This window comes from Mesocricetus auratus, unplaced genomic scaffold (assembly GCF_017639785.1).
Source record: "Mesocricetus auratus isolate SY011 unplaced genomic scaffold, BCM_Maur_2.0 Super-Scaffold_100019, whole genome shotgun sequence".
NCBI classification, from domain to species: domain Eukaryota; kingdom Metazoa; phylum Chordata; class Mammalia; order Rodentia; family Cricetidae; genus Mesocricetus; species Mesocricetus auratus.
The window spans coordinates 1090348-1111639 of record NW_024429200.1 but is presented as its reverse complement, the minus strand read 5'-3'; the positions used below and the strand labels follow the sequence as shown (position 1 = coordinate 1111639).

General features: G+C 42.1%; 1 protein-coding gene and 1 long non-coding RNA gene across 5 annotated transcripts in view; one reads left to right on the top strand and one right to left on the bottom strand.

Moving 5' to 3' along the window:
- Nucleotides 1-20038, bottom strand: part of Braf (B-Raf proto-oncogene, serine/threonine kinase) — a 125320-nt gene extending 105282 nt beyond the window's left edge. For all 4 annotated transcript variants that reach the window (XM_040728643.1, XM_040728640.1, XM_040728642.1 and 1 more), the window contains exon 1: nucleotides 19896-20038. In XM_040728643.1, the coding sequence (XP_040584577.1) occupies nucleotides 19896-19961 (66 nt within the window). In that variant the 5' untranslated portion in view covers nucleotides 19962-20038. The remainder of the gene's footprint in view (nucleotides 1-19895) is intronic.
- The window catches only part of LOC121133010, a 76187-nt gene continuing 73730 nt past the window's right edge, over nucleotides 18836-21292 (top strand). The window contains exon 1 of the long non-coding RNA XR_005869730.1: nucleotides 18836-19145. This is a non-coding gene — a long non-coding RNA (uncharacterized LOC121133010). The remainder of the gene's footprint in view (nucleotides 19146-21292) is intronic.

Genomic DNA, 21292 nt, shown 5'->3' with positions numbered 1-21292 from the left:
TAAGTTAGAGGACAAGTGAAGAATCCGTTCTTTTCTTCCACTTTCAGGCTGGTGGAAAGTGCCAGGGCTGCTTCTCTTAAGGACAACTTTCTTTTCCATTACTATCTATGATCTGGCTAGGTATGGACCTGGTTTTTCTTACAGTGTTAAAAATTCAGTGTACTTTTTTTTTTTTTTTTTTTTTGGTTTTTTCGAGACAGGGTTTCTCTATGTAGCTTTGGAGGCTGTACTGACACTCGCTCTGTAGACCAGACTGGCCTCGAACTAACAGAGATTGGCCTGACTCTGCCTCCCGAGTGCTGGGATTAAAGGTGAGCGCCACCACCGCCCGGCTCTCAGTGTGCTTCTTAAATCTGTCTGATGTAATAAGAAATTGTATCTAGGAAAATTTCATTTACAAACTTCTCTTCAAATATTAACTTTACAATATTTTACTCCAGAGCACTGATTAAATATGTACAAGCCCTTCCTCTTCTTGTCTCCCATGTTCTCTTCAATATTTTCAATCTTTTTGACTGTAGGTTGTATCTGATATATTTCAACTTTACCTCCTAGGCAACAAAGTCTTTCTTCAACTAAGAATAATCTGTTAAGCTTTTTATGTTTTTGTTTGTTTCGTTGGTTTTGTTTTTTGTTTTGTTTTTCCTGAGACAGCATGGTTTTTGTTTTGTTTTTTTCTATGAGACAGGGTTTCTCTGTGTAGCCCTGGCTATTCTAGAACTCAGCTCTGTAGACTAGGCGGGGCTCAAACTCAGAGGGATCCACCTGCTTCTGCCTCCATGACTACTGGGATTAAAGTTGTGACCACCATCGCCCAGTTAATTTTTATGTATTTTATATATGCAGTAGTTTTCATTTCCAGAATTTCTATTTTTCTAAATCTAGTAAGTCATTTTATAGTCTCTTCTTCCCTGTTTATCTTCATTTTTAAAATAAATCTGCAATTGTTTTACATTTATGTGGCAATTGCCATACTTAGATTAGTATGGATCTGTTTGAGGTATTCATTCTTATTCCCTGGCATTTGAATTCATGCTTAGTTACTAGGTATTTCTTTTTAAAACTGATGTGAGGGACAGCTGGGCACGGTGGTGCGTGCCTTTAATATACACACAAAACTAAAATAAAACAACAAAAACTGATCTAAAAGTCAGTATGAAGGAAAAAAACTGAGGTCACAAATTTGATTTGTCTTTTAAGCTTTCCTTTTTCTTCCTCTGTTCCAGTCAATCATCCCTATAGTCTCCCTTTCTGAGATGTGGGACTTACTGCTTCAAAGACAACCTAACGATGGAATCCTTAGTGTCCTATCTAAAAGAAACTGCTTTTGATTTCCACATAATATGAACCTCAGGTGTTGACTTTTGCATTCTTCAATGAAGTCCACTGACCCCAAAGCTAAAATATGCATAGTGCATATGCAAGTTTGGTTTCTACTGCAACAGCAACGTGGAGAGGAAAGGATTTGTTTTGCTTACACATTATAGTCCATCATCTGGGGAAGCCGAGGTAAGAACTCAAGGCAGGAACTAAAGTGCTGACACAGAGAAACGCTGCTTACTGGCTTGTTCCTCTGGCTTGTCCTGGCTTATATACTCCAGGACATCTGGTAGGGGCTGTACCACCCTTAGTGGGCTGAGTCTCCCCATCAAACATTAAAGAAAATGTCCTGCAGTTTACCCTGTGAGCCAATCTGAAGGGAGCATCTTCTCAGTTGAGGTTCCTTTTTCTCAGATGATCCTTGCGTGTGTCAAGTTGACAAAAACTAATCAGCACACTGTCCTGAAGACAAAAGTTGCTCCATCTACTTACTTTGGGGGGTTCTTACATTTTCCTAGAATTTGGTTAAGTAGTTCCTTGCTATCTTTTCAGATCTTCAAGCATTTCCATCTGTTTCTCTTTTCTTTTAAAATAACACACCTACCAAGTGATAGCACATGTTTGCATATAAGTTATATAGCTGCATAGCAAGTTAGAGAACAGCTTGGGCTACATGAGGCCAGGTCTGAAACAACTAACCAAACACAGCCCATTAAAGGCGTGCATTGGGACTGAAGATTTTGTTTTTAATTATGTATATATGATGTTGGGCGTTGGTGGCTCATGCCTTTAATCCCAGTACTTGGGAGGCAGAGGCAGGAGGATCTCTGTAAATTTGAGGCCAGCCTGGTCTACAGAGCGAGTTCCAGGACAACCTCCAAAGCCATAGAGAAACCCTGTCTCGAAAAAAAAAATGTATATATGTCTGAGTGTGTATGCACATGAATGAAGATACCCTTGAAATTGAGAAAAGTGTATCAAATCCCATGAAGCTAGTGGTTGTAATCTGCTTGGACTGCTGGTAAGTGAACTTGGGTCCTCTGAAAGGTGTGGGGTGGGAGGCATGCATGTATATGTTTAAATTGGGTTCTAGGGATCAAATTCAGGTCCTCAAGTCCTCAAACGACTAAGCTATTCTACTAACTCAATAACTTTTTTGTGCTTTGAGATAGGGAATTATTGGATAACCCAGTATGGATTTGGAACTTACTCTGTATACAGCCTTGACTAATAGGAAACTTAAAATTCCCCTGCCTAATTCTTATGTTGCTAAGATTACAGGCTTAGAATGGAAAAGAACACTTACTGGACTCCTTACAATACCAAGTTTTCAGCCCTAAAAGAACAAAAGCCCCAACAATTACAGGAGAAAAACCTTAGTGCTGGGTAGCTCCAGATAATTCTTAAAACAAACTGGAAAATTATGGTTAAAGACAGAACTTTGGAGAAAAAAAAAACTACCACATCCCAGATGAGTGGTAACTATTTGAATTAAAAGCACTGAGATCACTCAGCAGTTAAATATTTGGTGTACAAGGCTAGCTGAGTTAAACCCCTGCTCTGGGATCCACATGAAGATATAAGAATAAACTTCATAAAGTTGTCATCTGACCTCTTCAGCCACACTGTGGCATACACACAGACCACACACACACACACACACACACACACACACACACACACACACACACACACACACACACACAGAGTTTAAAAAATAAAACTGAAATGAAATAGTGCAGCACTGACTGAACAGTTATTGGTTACACAGACAGTTTAATCTGAAGATTAAATGGATGTAGTGTCACACTGCTGCCATGCAAACTGAATGAACACAGGACACTTCCAGCATCATAAACTCTGACTGTGAATGACAGTGCTGGACTACAGGAAACCCATAGCAGCAATACTGGGAGTAAAATGATACAGGATGCTAGCTAGCACAAAACAAACGCACCTAATTGGGCCTTAGAAAGAAAGGGATCAGCTGGGCGTTCGTGGCGCACACCTTTAATCCCAGCACTCAGGAGGCAGACACAGGTGGATCTCTGTGAGTTTGAGGCCAGCCTGGTCTACAGAGCGAGTTCCAGGACAGTCTCCAAAGTTACAGAGAAAACCTGTCTCGTAAAACCAGGAATAAACAAGGGGGTGGGATTAAGGATACTTCCCACAACAAATGGTAGGTCAGTGAAGCATAGGAGGTTTGAAGGGCAAAAGGTGGGGAGGGATTTGGATTTCAGGCAATAAGAAAAGTATAAATAAAAACAAGTAAAATTTGAAATGTTAAAAATGTACTAAGTGGGAACTATTTTACTGTACAGTGCAAAAATCAAACTACAACAATAAGAGATGCCATTTTACAAAAACAAAATAAAGGTTGTGGTGATGTTTTGTTTATACTCTAACAAATAAAGCTTGTCTGAAGATCAGAGGACGGAGCTAGCCACTAGCTAACCAGAGAGATCTGTACAGACAGACAGGAAGTAAGATGGCTACTGGAGAGAGGAATACAGAGAGGAATATAGACAGGAAGAGACCAGAACTGGCTCTCTTTTCAGTCTGAGGATTTCACAGAGGTAAGAGCTCTAGTAGCTGGCTGCTCTGCTTCTCTCATCTTTCAGCTTTAATCCCCTAATATCTGACTCCAGGTTTTTATTACTAAGACTAATTAGAACTCATGTTACATACTGTTGCCCAACACGGGGCTCAAACCCACGACCCTGAGATTAAGTGTCTCATGTTCTACTGATTGCTGCCCAACTTTAAGGCGTGAATTCATGAAAAAGCCACTTGCCTGTGGCTTTGCAGCCATCGGCATAGACTGGAGCTGCACGAGGAGTCACCTCCCAGCTGGTTACATTCTGCTCTCTTTTTCCCCAGCCACTAAGCAAGTGAGATTGTTGTTGTTGCAGTCTCTCTGCAACAAACTCCACAGGCCCCAATCTCCAGAGGCACCTGGGCTCCAAATGCTACCTGACTACCTGACCTACATCAGCTGGTTCTGCCTTTAGGTATTTAGGTAGCTCCCACCACACAAGCTTCTTCCACATAATCCCAATCCCTTGTGCATTTTTCAGACAGCCTGTGAGCTCTCTCTCTGTCTCTGTCTGTCTGTCTCTCTCTCTCTCCTCTCTCCCTCTCTCCCTCTCCCTCTCCCTCTCTCTCTCTCTCTCTCTCTCTCTCATGCAATCCGCTCCATCTGTCCTCAGCCAGGCTGTTCAACATGTGTTCTCTGATCAGATGTTCTATGCAGCCTCAACTCCCACAATCTTCGTCAGCAAATTTGGTGAGACAATTGGGAATTTTTAAAGGGGGCAATTAGCTTTAAAAAAGTTTTTTCCTCACACTAAAAAAATGAGAAACACGCCGGGCGTTGGTGGCGCACGCCTTTAATCCCAGCACTCGGGAGGCAGAGGCAGGCGGATCTCTGTGAGTTCGAGGCCAGGCTGGACCGACAGCCTCCAAAACAAAGAAACCCTGTCTCGTAAAACCAAAAAAAAAAAAAAAATGAGAAACACTATTACAATGGAGGGATTTATGTCTCTGTATGATAATATGATGGATGGTCTGAAAATGGAAAAATTAAAGGACAACTAATCTAGATGGCACTTATGTAACGTCAATTATAAACATCAGTTTTATCATTTTTGTTTTGTCACTAAAAAAACTTGGTTAATATGAGTGCTAAGATACAAGTTTTAGAAAAATTTAATAAAACAGATCATAGAGATATTCAGACCCAGACAGAGGAATTTAATGGAGAACCAATTTCAATGTTGCATTATAAGGTTAGAGAGGAACAGCCTAAGGTTTTCAAACAACCAACTGTAATTTATGCAGTCACCTTACAGGATTCCTACAACTGCCAAATGACAGACAGCCCAAAGGCTGTGCAAAGGGTAAATGGACTCCTGTGGAAATGTTAAATTTAAGGAGATTCAAGGACTCGAGGGTCTCATATGCCATGCATTCACTTATGTGAAGCAGATGTTAAACTCTTGGTCAACTTTATTAGAATGATCCCTAAAGACTGGAGACACTTGGTTACAACAGTTTTGGAGCCTGGTCCTCAGTTACAATGGTGGACCTAGTGGAAAAATGAGGCTAAGACCACTGAACAACAAAGAGAGCCTAAAGGTATGGAAATCTCCCAAGATCAACTTCTTGGAGAGAGAGACTGTGCTGATGTACAAAGTCAATCTCTATGTGATGTCCATGCCCTGGATTTACGACACACAGCAGCTTTGAGTGCTTGGGACAGAACTGGACAAGTAGGAAAGAAAAACTGACTCATTTACTGAAGTTATACAGGGCCCAAAAGGACACTTTCAGAGTTCTTACAAAGATTGACTTCAACAGTAAATAGACTGATACCAAATGCAGAAGCTAGACAAATTTTGAAAATGCTAATGCACAATGCAAAAGGGTAATTGGGCTGTTAAAGGCACGGTCAGCACTCTTGGAGGAATGGATCTGAGATACAATCAATATTGAATCTCATGGCCATGATATTGCATGGATAGGTGATTTCCAGAGGTTTCAATAAAAATCAAAATGTCAAGTGTTTCAATTGTGACAAACAAGGTCACTTAAAAAGGGACTGGAGGCAGGGTGTTCCTAGAAACAATGTTTTTTCTAAGCATCATTCAAACAGAATGCCCCTCCATTCTGGTTTATACAGAAAGTGTGGCAAAGGCAAACACTGGACAAATGAATGTAGGTCAATAAAGGACAGTAAAGGTAACCCTTTGGCATCAGGAAATTCCTAGAGGGGTCTCTTACAGGCCCCCATGGCAAATTTGGTTCAGTCATTTCCTGTAACCGTGGACAAAACCCCTTCCCAGAGCAATTAAAGAACCAAATGTCTATTATAAGAAACCATACTGTTCTGGTTGATAGAAAAGCGAATAAGAAATTCAGGAGAAACCATAAAGCAAATATTTTTGCAAACTTCTATAAATAAAGACCAAAATTAAAATATGAATAAATGACGTCATTGAAGGCCTTGTACATACAAGTGCAGATGTCACAATAACTACACCAGAATCTGGCATCCAAATTGGCATCTTCAGGAAGTAAATGTTCAGCCTTTAGGGTTTGGAACTTTATCTCAGGAAAAAACAGAGCACGAGACAGGTCCAATGCATAGGGCCAGAAGGACAGAGAGAAAATTAAATACATATGTGGCTAACACAGCAATGAACTTATGCAGACGTGATTTGTTACAACAATGGAATGCTCAGATTAACATTCCTCTAATCACAGAAACAAACTATAAATTAACATACATTTCCGGGGAAAATATTAGAAGGTATTATAAAGAACAGGTTGTACAAGAACAGGGCACAACAGCCTCTGATCTTTCAAAGGAACCAACAGCCCTACCTTTAAAATGTTTGACAGACAAACCTGTATAGGTTAAGCAATAGATTTTAACAACACAGAAACTGCAGTTACAGGAACAGCTAAATGCTCAGCATACTGAAGAATCAACCAGCCCCTGGAATTCTTCTGAATTTGTTATTAAAAATAAATCTGGAAAATGGAGAATGGTAACAGATCTATGAGCTGTTGATAATGTGATCTGGCCAATGAGTTCTCTACAGTCTGGAATTCCTTTGTCTTCTCTATTACCTAAAGGATGGCCTCTTCTGGTTACTGATTTTAAAAAACTGTTTATTCACTATACCTTTACAAGAAAAAGACAGAAAAATTTGTCTTCATGGTGCCTACTTACAATAATTCTCAGCCTGTTAAGAGGTATCAATGGAAGGTTCTCCACAAGGAATGTTAAATAGCCTCACCCTGTACTAATATTTTGTAAGTCAGCTACTGGAAATAATACTTAAGCAATTTCCTCAACCTATTGTTTACCATTATATGGATGATATTTTTCTTGTTGACTGAAATGTAGATTCTTTAGAAAGAACATCTGAAGATTGATATAAAATAGTCTATAGAAAATTAGACCCCAAAAGGCGCAAATCAGGAGGAATCGATTGCTAACTCTTAATGACTTTCAAAGATTGCTAGGAGACATTTCCTATCTAAGGCCCACTATTGGAGTAAAAAAAAAAAGAAAATGAACTGAGTAATTAGTGACAAGGACTTAAAGAGCCCAAGAGAATTATCTGAAGCTGAGAATTAGCTTTGCTGGGAAAGAGATTACAGGATGCACACGTAGATCAGCTGGATCCAAAGCTCAATTGCATTTTTGTTATTCTACCATTTAAGCATTCTCCTGCAGGAATATTAATGCAGAGGGGAGATATTATCTTAGAATGAATCTTTTTACCACACACACAGTGTAAAAAATTAAAAATTTGGGGCTGGAGAGATGGCTCAGAGGTTAAGAGCACTGACTGTTCTTCCAAAGGTCCTGAGTTCAATTCCCAGCAACCACATGGTGGCTCACAACCATCTATAATGAGACCTGGTGCCCTCTTTGGGCCTGCAGACATAAATGCAGGCAGAATATATTAAATAAATAAATAAATCTTTAAAAAAATTAAAAATTTATGTGGAAAAGTTCTCTGAGTTGATTCTAAAAGGAAAATTGAAACCTTATCAATTAGCAGGAATAGACGCTGCAGAAATTGTAGTACCCTTTACTAATGATGAAATTGACAAAGTATGGGGAGAAAGTGAACCCTCTAAAAAAGCTTGCAGTAATCTTTTAGGAGAGATTAACAACAAATATCCCCAAAACAAGAGAATTCAATTTATAAAGAGAACTAACCGGATCCTTCCTCATATTGTACGAGAAACACCATAATCTAGAGCCAATACATTCTATACTGATGCAAATAAATCAGGAAAGACAGGTTATCAATCAGAAAATGTAAGTAAAATGGCTCAAAGCCCTTATGATTCTGTCCAAAAGTTAGAATTATATGTTATTCTTGTGACATTAATGAATTTTTTTAAGTTTTATTTATTCTATGTATCTGCATGCCAGAAGAGGGTATCAGATCCTATTATAGATGGTTATAAGCCACCATGTGGTTGCTGGGAATTGAACTCAGGACCTCTGGAAGAGCAGCTGATGCTCTTAACCACTGAGCCATCTCTCCAGCCCTGCACTAATGCATTTTTATTGAACCTCTCAACATAGTTACTGATTCACAATAAGAAAGAGTTTTGCATATTGAAGCTGCTAAATTTATACCAGATGATACAGAATTGACTTTATATTATTGTTTTTTGTTTTGTTTTTAGTTTTCAAGATAGGGTTTCTCTGTGTAGCTGTGAAGCCTGCTCTGGAACTCACAGAGATCCGCCTGCTGCTGCCACCTGTGTGCTGGGATTAAAGGTGTGCGCCACTACTACCCAGCCAGAACTGACTTTATTATTTATTCAGTTACAAGAAATAATCAGAAATAGGAATCATCCCATATATATAAAACACACATCTGATCCTATACAGGTCTTCCAGGCTCTCTAGTGCAAGGTGATGATGAAATTGATCAACTGTTGATAGGAAATGTGCTGGAGGCTCAGAATTTCATTAAAAACATCATGTCAATAGCAGAGGTTTGAAAGAAAGATTTTTCTATCACTAGGCAACGAGTCAAGGAAATTATAATGAAATGTCCTACTTGTTCTTTATATAACCAAACTCCACTACTAACAGGAAGTAACCCAAAGGTATGCTGTCCAAATTGGATAAGCAGGACACAGAGGAGAGTGACGGCCCAACCTTGCCAAGAAAAGGCAGGACAGTCCTTCAAAAAATAATCTTCCTTCACAAAAAAAGTCTGTCAGATATGCTAGGCCTGTAGACCAAAGATGGATGCCCCAACATGGCAGAGGAACCTTGGGACTGTCCAGGCAGTCACCTGTTTCTGTCTCACAATTTTTGGGAGTCACTTGTTTGTACTTCCTGCTTACTCAAGTAATACTATGTCCTTCTCAGGTCTCTGATGGAGTTGAAGACTTTATAGTTACAGTTTTCCTTGTTACCAGATTCAGAAAAGAAATCCACTACAGAAATGTAAAGTGTATAAGGTTGAGAAATAAAAAGATAGTTTTGGTAATGCAAGTCAGAACAGAAAGTGAATTGGCTACAATCTTTTGGACTCACCAAGATAGGACAGATATGGAGTATTTTCTCTGATTTTGTCAATTGTTAGTGGACTAGTCATTCATTGTTGATGTATTTATTGCCTGCATATATTATGTATAGCTATAATACTTATTATATGTAGTTTTTCTCATATTAGTTATAACTATTTTTATTTTTAGACAAAAAAGGAGGAACGCAGTGATATCTTGTTTGTACTCTAACAAATAAAGCTTGCCTAACAAAGTTTGCCTGAAGATCAGAGGGCGGAGCTAGCCACTAGCTAACCAGAGAGGTCTGGAGGTCTGTACAGACAGACAGGAGGTAGATGGCTGGGTGGACAGAGGAATATAGGTGGGAGGAGACAGGAACTCTCTGTCTCTTTTCAGTCTGAGGATTTCACAGAGGTAAGAGCTCTAGTGACTGGCTGCTCTGCTTCTCTCATCTTTCCGCTTTCCCCCCCAATGTCTGACTCCAGGTTTTTATTAAGGCCAATTAGAGCTCATGTTACACAGGGTGCCACTTCCTCCAGAGTGCTGGGATTAAAGGCATGTGAAACCACCACCCAGCTGCTTGTTTTTAAAGACATGGTCTCTCTATGTAGTCCTAATTGTCCTGGAACTCACTCTGTAGACCAAGTTGGCCTGGAACTCAAAGAAATCCACTTGCCTCTGCCTCCGGAGTGCTGAGATTAAAGGTGTTTACCACCCCACCTGGCATAGGAATTTTCTTAAAAAGAAAAAAAATCACTTAGATCTCTCGACATTTAGTTTAAATCCATGGCAGAAGAGTTATAGATACTTCATGCAGTAATAAATTCATGTTCTAGTTCCCAATAATTATTTGAGTCAAAATGAGAGTGACTCATACCAAGTGTTTAAACTGCCTTGTCAAGTTACATTCAACTGAGCAGATGTGATACCAAAAGTTAGGAAACACACAATGCTGTCCCACTTCTCACAAGATAACAATGCCCATCAATTTTACTGCTTGTCCTCCATCTATTCTCTCCTGTATGGTGCTGAATTTTAACACACTCAATTCTCTCCTGAAACACTGTAATCCCACACTGGGATGACACTTTTTTTTTTACTACACTAGAAGGAAAAAACGGAAACAACAAAAACAGACCACGCACAGATTTCAGTTGCTACACTCAGTGCACAGCAGCATTTACTTTCACAAGCTCTGCAGCGTTCCTTTATCATAAAGAATCTTACTGAGAGTCATCCTTCCTACTTACACACTAAACCTGCTTTCCTCTTGCCTCTACTGAAACACTGCTTCATCAATTCTTCTTTCCTGAAATCATAGGTGTTTTGCTCCAATGTTCCAATTCTAGCGTCATATGACCCTACGAATCTCATCAATTGTTTAAATTTTTTTCTTTTTTCTTTTCTTTTCTTTCTTTTTTTTTTTTTTTTGCTTGAGGCTGGTATGAGAACATATGCCTACAATTCCAACACCTAGTAGGGTAAGGAAGGAGACAGAGAATCTGAGATCAATTTGAACTATATAACTATCCTCTCAAAAACCTCTCTCAAAAACCTCTGAAAATTAATTAAAAATAATTTCTCGATTCTATTTTCCTCACTTGTCACAATCTAGTTCTCTTGTCCTCTTTGTAAGATTAATTCTTTGATCTTTTAATCTATCTTGTGCTATAACAAAATACTCAAGACTGGGTGATTTATAAGGTAAAAGGGGTTATTGACAATTCTGAATGATGGAGGGTTCAAAAGCATAGTACCAGAGTACAGTATGGTCCTCTGTTTATGTCACAACTTCTGTAATACCCAAAAGATATATGGACTCAGGTGCAATACCATCTACTTCTTAGTTTTCGAATTGTAGTAGGTAGTTCAACAGGTTATTAGTATTCTATATTCCACATTCTTTCAGGAACTTAGGGTGATGAACAATCATTTATAACATGGATTAGAATGAAAGTATCACAGCTATCATTTCAGTTCCAGCCAGCCAGAAATACAAAACAGAATGGAGAATATTTGTATGTGCCAGATCTAGCACTGGTACACATCATTTGTGTCCATATTCTACTAGCTGGAACTCAACCCTACAGTCACACCTGCCTAACTACAAAGAAAAAATGTTACCTTTCTGTGTCTGACAAGGAAAATAAAATATGGCTATCATAAATGGTATTTTGCCCCAGGGCCTCATTTCATTCTCTAGAGTCATAAATCCAATTACTTATTCAAAATACTAGACAGCATTAGCTATCCGCCTCTAACTTACCATCCCTACAATGAAGCTGACCTGGGTCTCCTCTCTATCTTCAGCACTTCACCCTCAGTTGTCAACAAGTCCAGGGCTTAGGATGTGGCTCTCCAGTACAAGGCCTGCTGGTGGGGCAGGGGGAGACTTCACACCATCCAAAACTCTGACCCCTTCTCTGCTCCTCTGCTCCCACTCTGATGACTGTAGTACTTCTCCACGGCTCTCCTGAGAACCTATTCTCTGCACGATAGCCAAAGTGTTCCCATTACGATGGGAGAAGGACTGGGGAGATACCACGCAAGCATGAAAACCCAAGTTCCGATTGCCAGCATCTATGTAAAAGGCCGGGCATGATGGCAGGCTCCTAGGAAAACAGACACAGACAGGAAGATCCCTGAAACTTGCCAGCTAGACAGTCTAACAAATGAGTACGTTCCAAGTTCACTAAGAGACCTTGTCTCAGAAATTAAGGAAGACAGCTGGCATCAACCTCTAGCCTCCACATGCATACATGAGCATGTACACACACATACACATGTACATACACGCATGAACACATAAACACACACAAGCCTGTGAGATCAGGTCATTCAGCTCTAGCTACTGAAATCCTTAACAGGGCTTTCTTTTCCTTTAAAATGTTAAAGTCCTTTACAATGGCCTTTGGCCATGCCCCAAACCCTCTGGAATTTCATCTCCTACTGACTTTCAATTCTTTTGAGTTACTCCAGCAACTCTGGCCTCTTGCTACTTCTTAAACAAGCAAGGTGCATTCCTCACAGAAGTTTGTTAGCTCTACAAGGAATGCATTCTCATTCTGTATTCTCTGTTCAAAAGCCACCTTCTAAAACGGAGGCCTACCTTGTTCTCCCTGTTTTAAATTTCAGCCTACCTCCCCCAACCCTACTCTGCTTTCCTTGAGATTTTCCACAGTACTTATTATCTTCAAACATACTATATCATTTCCTTTTTGAAGCCAGACATGACGGTGTGACGAGCCCCTGCACCCAAGAGGCTGAGGCAGGATGATCTTAAACTCAAGGTCAGCTTGGGTTACAAAACACTTGTTCTAAGATAGCCTTAATTACATACTAAGACTCCATCCAAAAAATTTTTTTAAAGAGCTCATTAAGAACTCTGGTTGCTCTTGCAGAAAACCCACATAATGGCTCAGAACCACCCTTAATTCTAGCCCCACAGCATCCAACACTGCCTCCTGACCCATGCTAGTCAGCACCAGACATACACATGGTGCATATGTACACATGTAGACAAAACACCCACACACATAAAGCAGATCTAAAGCTTCTTTGAGAAATAATTAGTTTTTCGAGTGGGTTTTTGTTTTGTTTCATTTTGTTTTTGACAGGAGGTCTTGTATAGTGCCAGCTGATCTGAAACTGCCTAAAGTTGCCAAGGAGAGTCTTGAATTCATGATCCTTGCTTCTAGGATTATCAAAGATGTGTGTTACCATCGCCAACCTACGAATTCCTTTCTGTCTTCTTAGGGTTTATTTGTTCTCCCTCAGCTCCCAACATGTACCTCTCTTATCAAAACACAAACCACAAAACAGTAGATTTTTGTTTGAAATATGTTCCTAAACTCGTAAATTGCTATGCACATAAACTGTTATAGGCACTCAAGTATTTGCTGAGTATATGAATACCTATTATTCTATGAAATAACTCAATGCAAAAGCCAGCAATGTAGTTGGTGCCAGCAAAGCTCATAGTGACCATAGTTTTAAAACGCTAAAGTAAAGTCGTGCCTATCAGCTTCCCCATAAAGCCATGGCACGCTTCTCGAACTACCGCATAACCATCTTTCCCTGAATGGTTCGTCCAGGAGGTCAACAAGGCGCTACTTCATGCTTCTTGATTCAAAGGTCATTTCTAGACAACATTAACAGAATGTACTCAATGTTCCGTTTAGGTCAATCATACAGACTGTCAAAATTTCACAGCTAGAACCTAGGTTAAGTCTGTCACTGGATTTCTTTTAAAACAAATATACAACAAAGACTTCTGCAAGAAAAGTCTTAAATATACTTACCTTTTGTCTTGCAAATCAGGAGAAAAAAATAATAGTACTATGATTTTGTGGCAGTTTTTTTACATATTCATCACCCCATTTTATTTTCCTACCAGTCCTCTATGCCACTTAAGACGTTTGGGCTAACAGAAGTTCCGTGCTCAACAGAAGGAGGTGTGGGGGAAGGACCAGGAGATGCTAGCGAAAAGCTTTCACATATTAATATAATGAAACTTATTCCAGTTGTGTAAATTTCTGCTAACATGAGAAGCCATGTGTAGAAAGAATCTATGGATGAAATACAGGCAATCATGTAAACACTAAGAGAAATGCACAGCTTTAGAATTAGGACTGAATTCTTTGAACTGTAGCTGCCCCCTCTCTGCCGGTCTCTGGAAGTAGAGCACTATGATGAGGGAACGAGGCTGTGGGTACACTTCACTACTAACTGAGTACAGGGCACGCACAAGCTAGGTTCACCTCCACCTCACCCCCACCCTGCAGTAAGAAACACAAGTCAACAACAATTCATTAGTTTATCTGGAACTACTTAAAATAGTACTTTTGCTTATTTTGTTTGAAACAGGGTCACTATTATAGCCCCGGCTCTCCTGGAACTTGCTGTGTAGACCAGGATGGCCTCAAACTCACAGAGACTGGCCTGCCTCTGCCTACTGAGTGCTGGAATTGAAGGTGTACACCACCACCACCCAGTACAATAGTGTTTTTAACACCACCACCATCGAAAAAGTTACAAAGACAACTATTTGGCATTCATAAAAAAATAGGATATTTTAAAATGGATATTAAATCCTCTTTATACACTATCAGAAGCTGTACTACCAAGAACTCCTTAACGTAACCTGGGGAGATGATTCAAAAAGCAAAATTCTTGCTGTCGAGCATGAGGACTTTGGTTTGCATTCCCAACCCCTGCCAGTGCTGGAAGGCAGAGACAACAGGACCCCAGGGGCTTGCTGGTTAGCTAGTATAGCTCTGGAGTACAGAAAACCATCATCTTATGGTACATTTTCCCCAAAAGGGTTGTCAGTAACTATAGCTGCATAGTAAGAATGAAAATAAGGTTTTAGTTGATATTACTGAGCTTCCAGTAGAAATAAAGCTAACTGAGTTCAGAACAATTTTTACATTTTGTATAAGGGCACTCTCAGGGTACAGGAAGAAATGTTAAAATTATTGTGTATCAATTTCTTGACATTAGGCACTCAACAGTCTTGGTATTTGAACTAACAATAATATTTTTGGTTTTGGTTTTGAAAGACCATAGAAAGCAAAAATAACTGTAGAGGGGATAAAGAAATAACTGCTTAAGGTTAGGTATTAACTCCTTAAAGTTAGGTATAAGCTCCTAACTATCATGGCTCATTAAGTATGATAGTAAATTAGGTTAGTAAACACTAAAAAATAAAAACTGCCTTCCAGAACATGTCAATGCATCCATGTAATATTCAAAGAAGCAATATGTAAACCAATGAGAATGAATGCCTTGCTATACTAACATGAAGTTATCTCTAACACTAAGACAAAGCACAGCATGACCTCAAAAACCAGAAAAGATCCCAAAAAGGCCCACTTATTTTGAACACAGAAGTTCTATAATAATTTACAATTAGGGCTTTACAGAAGAATCAACAGATATGAACTAGGCAAGGGGAAAGAATAAAGGACTGCAAACAATTTAACCTCTGAGGAAGGCAAAATCTAGTCAGAGCTGCTGACAAAAAGGCTTATCTTAATAGGAATTTGACATAGGAATCCAAGAACAGAAGCAAATAAGATTTTTTCAAAGAAAGGGATTGTGACAAGAGGTTCACTAAGTACTCACTTAAATTATTAAGTTGTCAAGGAAACAAAATGCACTCATGCAGCTCTGAGGGAGAAAGCAATTTTATGATTGGAGACCAAGGGGAAAAGAAGCAGCAGCAGTTGCCCCACTGCGTGACTGGCAGGTAAACACCAGAACCAAACACCAAAGCAGAGCAAGGGCAACACTGACGTTTTTCCTGCCACGCACAGAACATGGCCTTCCAGCTGCTATTAGACCTAGTCATCCCATCAGTAAACGGGGGAGAGAAAAACAAGGCAAGTCTGATAGCTCTAGTCTGTAGCACTGCCACAATTTTTCTGGCCTCCACACACAATTAAGTCAAATCTGCAATTATGTTTAAGACATTCCATAATTCAAGCACCCAGTCCAACATTCCTTTTGGTGGACTTACAATAGGTTGCCAGCATATAAAAGCAACTGATACAAAGATTTTTTTTTAATAAAAGGGTGAATGGATGCCTAAAGGAAAGTATTAAGTCAGGAAAAAGGAAAGGGTTCAGAAAGGGAACATAGAAATACTGGAGACAAACAGCTACTTTTTAGCTTCCCCTCCAAACAAAATCTTTGCATATATTCAAACAAGTATTAATAACAACAGCTAAAACTTTGTGTCCACCGTCACACCTTAGTGAGAATACCACTTCTCAAAGGTATGATGCAACTTAGCTTGGCAGGGTTCCCAAAGATGTATTTTAATACAGTGGACCTCATTATAAAGGAGATCCCATCTTGGGATATTCCCTAGCCCACGCATTGCTATAATTACACAGCTCAGCCAGGACTGGCTAAGAGACCCTGAAAGCAGAAAATAATCCTATTCTAACTGCATTACAGTTTTAAGAAACCCTTGCTCCAGAAACAACATGGAAGGAACAGGTAGTAAATACCACACATTTAAATAATAAATGCATTTATTATTAGCCATCTGGTAATATTATATCATGTACCATGTCATGCCATATGGTCTCAGGAAAAAAGAATCACCAAGGAAATATAAATGGTCAGAAGTAAATGCTTAACAGCAAAATTATACATACACTTAGTAAGCTCTTGTCACTTATCGGAACATTTTATTTTGAACACCTATAAAGTAATGCAAATGCAGGCCATGAAATCTGTTCATTCTCCAACATAATTTTACATACCACTGTCTACATTCCATGTTGAAGATGTATGATAACAGCAAATTTCTTTAAAAAATAACTTAATGTTCAACAAAGTTATCAGCTAAATCATACTTTACCTAGGGACACATAAGTTTTGCTGAACTATTATGTTTTAAAAGTTACAAATTTATATATAAATATATTATACAAGTATTTAAAAGACTAGTATAATACATGCAAATGTTTATAGCAATTATACAAAAAAATTTTACTTTTTTTTAAATAATGGACAGGCTTTCCCTTTGTAATTAGCTTTTGGTGCAGCTAAAATTTCTGACAAACTTTTTTAAAACCCAGGTAAGATAAAAATTTAGAATAACATATGTCATTATACGCTGTACAATTTTTCATCTTTACATGTACTTATTAACGATATCCCTTTAAGTTCACATAAAGAAGGCAGTTCAATTAGAAGGCCACAAGATGTTTCAGTTTCCTGCCAATGTCAACTTTAAAACTGTCTCTTGCTGGGTACAGGGTACACACCTATAATCCCAGCACTTAAGAGGCAGAGGCAGAAGGACCATGAGTTCTATACCGCCTCAGCCACATGCTGAGCTCCTGAAAAGCCTGGGCTGCATAATACTATTTCCTGGAATAATCTATTTTGTTACATATCATATTTGTATCTGTAGTCCAATAGAGGTCCACTTTTTATCATAATCTTTCCCAACCAAATATATTTATCATCTTTTACACAAGACAACTATTCATCACCAAACATTAAACCCTGGGAGGGGGGCAATAGGAAACATCTGTCTTTTAACTAAGTAAATTAAAAATACAGTTTCAGGAAATATGACCATGCTGTCAGTTAGTTATTGGTGATTTAATTTAGCTTCATCTAGCCTACATATTCTCAAGCACTGGTATAGGAGAAATGTCCAGAAAGTGCCAAATAGAAAGTTGTAGCCCTAACACTCCTTCAGGAAGAAAGGGGGTAGGGGGCAAGATAAGACTAGCTCCCTCAAGTAAGTCTTCCATACAGAGATGTAAACTCTGCAACAAAGTTCTCACATTAGTGCTATAGCAGAGAGTGACTGTGTAACTCCTATCCATTAGTGTACTCACACTTCTATCATAGTCTCAAACAGCTTTACAATCAAGAAAACTAGACATGCACTGCCCGGTAAAGTGAAGGCCAGAGGCACCTGTGCCTTGTAAGACAAAGGCATATCCGATTCCTGGAGAAAATAGACAGCAGATGTGACCCCTAGCATTTAGAGAATTAAAAACAATGTATCCTAAAAATAAATTTCCATGTCAACGGAACAAAGTTGTTTATAAATAAGAAGGAATGTGGAGGTGTGGGGAAGACGAGAGGAAGCTTCAGCAAGCTAAGTACCAAAAGCCAGGAAACAAGACAGAATGAATGGTAACTAGGGATAAGGGAAACAGATTGAACTAGGAAACGGAAGAAAGGAAGAGTTTTATCCTCGGACTCTGAGAAGCTAGGGGAAATAAAGATACCAAGTGGAGACTGACCTGAGTACAAATTCAAGCTGGAAGTTGGAGTTATTTCAAATTAAGAAACAAGAAAAAGCCAGGTAGTGGTGGCACATGCCTTTAATTCCAGCATTCAGGAGGTGGGGGCAGATGGACCTCTTTGAGTTCGAGGCCAGCCTAATCTACAGAGCAAGCTCCAGGACAGCCAGGTCTACATAGAGAAACCATGTCTCAAAAAGCCAGGGAGAGAGGCAGAGAGTGGAGGGAGGGAGAAAGGAAGGGAGGGAGAGAGGGAGGGAGGGAGAGAGGGAAATTTAGGCTAACTCAAACGATTGGTACTGAACACATTTTGGGCAGAGACGGCATAAAAGGGTGGAAGACATTATTGTGAACACACTGCTAATGATATATCAAGAGTAGAGGATGGATTTCCCAAGTAAATACAATGAATCAGGAAAAAGAATATTGCAGAGATAAGAAAGGGGACAGTAGGAGAATTGGGAAACAAAATTAAGTCACACTAATCAACTGTTGTGTAAAATATGGTATTGTTTATGGGATACAACGCTCAAATAGTAAATGTAGTAAGTTTCACATATAGGAGAAAAGAATAAATTCACCAGTTTGACAATGTAGTAAGTTGAATGGCGCAGGGACGGGTTAAGAGAAGCAAATACTAAATACAGGTAAACACGAAAGAGGCAAAAAAGAAAAAAATGGGACAAAAAGCAGGACCGACACAGATCAATGAAACCCACTAAAAACGAAAAGCACGAAGGATGTCGCTGAAGAGGTTGTAACCCAAATCGCCCGCAGTGCGAGGGAGCCAGGGAGGCAAGTGAAACCTGATGGAAACTTGACAGCTTTGGGGCTCTGGGGAGGGATGGGGGGGTGAGCAGCTTCCAAAGTGTCCAGAAGGATTTGTGAAGATAACAATAGGTAACGATGCGAGGGAGCGGTGTAAATGGAGAAGGCCTCAAAGGACCAGGGCAACAGAAGCGCAAAAGACGCTCTTCGGAGGAAGCTAAGGTTAGAAGCAAGCGGGTACAACTGGGAAATGATGAGCGCGGTGGCGGATGGGGATGGGACGGAGGTTAGGGGGTCAGCATGGGAACACTGGCCAACATTATCATTCGGGGACCAGAGACCGGGATTGGGGGAAGAAAAAATAAAAAAGCTTCGGAAGCATTCACATTTGGGGCTGGAGAAGTAAAGGCTACACCACAAAATCATCCCCTGGGCAAATCGGGTCGACAGGAGAAATCCCCTTCCCCCACCCCCGAAACAAGTAGAAAAGTGGGAAAGGGACCAGGGCCTGCAAAGGGAAGCTGGCGAGGATGCGCTCCGTCATGCCCACCCCCGGGGAGTACCCGCACATCAGGGCCGGGGGACCCGGGGGGCACTGCCCGGGCCACTCAGCTGCATCCTCGACGCCGTCCCCGCCGGGATGCCGGGCTGGGGAGCTCCGGCAGGGGATGGATGACCTTCCCCAGCAGCCCGGGGTTTTCTCCCGACCCTAGGGAAAGGCGCGGCCCCCGCTCTGTCTGCCTCGCCCCCGGCGTCCCCCGGCTGCCCCGTCCCGGTTCTGGGTGGGGGCCGGGGAAGCCCCGGGGCCGCCGTGTGTGTTTACGCAGCGAGGAGCCACCAGACGGCGGAGGAGGGGGACGCTGGGTCTCCGGCCCCATCCCCGCCGGCCGCCCCGCCGCCGCCTGCGTGGCCCCCACCCGGGAAGCCGAGCCCCCCGCCGCGGGAGCCCCGGGGGAGGGCGCCGCCACTCACCTCCTCAGGAATGGCCGGGTCCGCAGCCGAAGAGGCCGCGGCGCCAGCGCCGGCCTCGGGCTCCATGTCTCCATTGAACAGAGCCTGGCCCTGCTCGGAGCCGCCGCCGCCGCCGCCGCTGCCGCCGCCGCCGCCGCCGCCGCCACCGCCGCCGCCGCTACCGCCGCTGCCGCTACCGCCGCTGCCACCGCCGCCGCCGCCGCCGCCGCCGCCACTCAGCGCCGCCATCTTCGAAGCGCAAGCCGAGCGGCAGCCGCGGGGCGGGGAGCGGGGGGGGGGGTGGAGGGAGGAGCAGGGCCGGCGGAGGCGGGCGCGGAGGCGCGGGGAGGGGGGCGGCGGGGAGGGGGTGGGCGTGGGCGGAGCGGCCCGGGGCGGAGGCCACCTCAGGAACCCGCCGGCGGCCCCCGGGGTGCAGCCGAGCCCGAGGGGAGAGTGGAGGGAGCAAGGGCGGGGGGAAGGGGGTGAACGGAGGAGGACGGAGGGGGGGCAGGGAGGAGGGAGGGAGGGGGCGGAGACGACGAGGAGTCGCCGCGGCAACGGCGTCACCCGCGTGTCACGGCGGTGACGTCACCGGCGCGTGACGTCACCCGGTGGGGGGAGAGAGCGCTCTTCCCCCCCCCGCACATCCCCTCCCCGAGTCCCCGCCGCCGCCGCCGCCGCCGCCTCCTCCTCCTCCTCCTCCTCCTTCTCCTCCTCCTCCTCCTCCTCCTCCTCCTCCTCCTCCTCCTCCTCCTCCAGCCGCCCTCGCGCTCCCACGGTTTCCACCCCCCTCCCCTCCCCTCCCCTCCGCTCCCCTCCCCTGCCGCTCAGTTTCCATGGCTCCGGTTTCCTACTTCTCCCCCCACCCCGTCCTCAAGCCTGTGCTGTGCTGTCATGTGGGGTTTTTACTAGAAGAGCCGGGGGTGGGGGTGTTGGAAGAGAAGTAAGTTAGGATCCTAGAGGAAGCCTGTACACTACTCGGTGCTGCCGTTGCAAAGAAGCTCTGGGTGTCGTAAAAAGCAAAACAAACAAAGCAAAGTAAATAAATAAATAAATGACCCTTAACACCCCAAGGTTGAAACGTCAGCCTAACTAAATTTCATACAACTACACGTCCTTGGAGCAGCTGCAAATGCTCGGTGCGGGATTCGTAGCCTGTCCTTACAGGGCTTGATGGGTTGAAGTGAGCATGAACGAAAACCTCACACCTGGTTGTCAGTGTATTCGTTACCCGGTTTCATTCACTCAGCGTCAACGGCTCCTTTCGCTAGGGCCTGAGGAGAGCACACGACATTGTACACGCTCTAAGCATCAAAACTTTTTTATTTCAAAGAAAACCACTCAAAATATTTGTAGACTGTGGCCCAAGATTCCTCTGCAAGCTGTATGGGGGGGAGAGTGGAAGAGTTAAATTATCT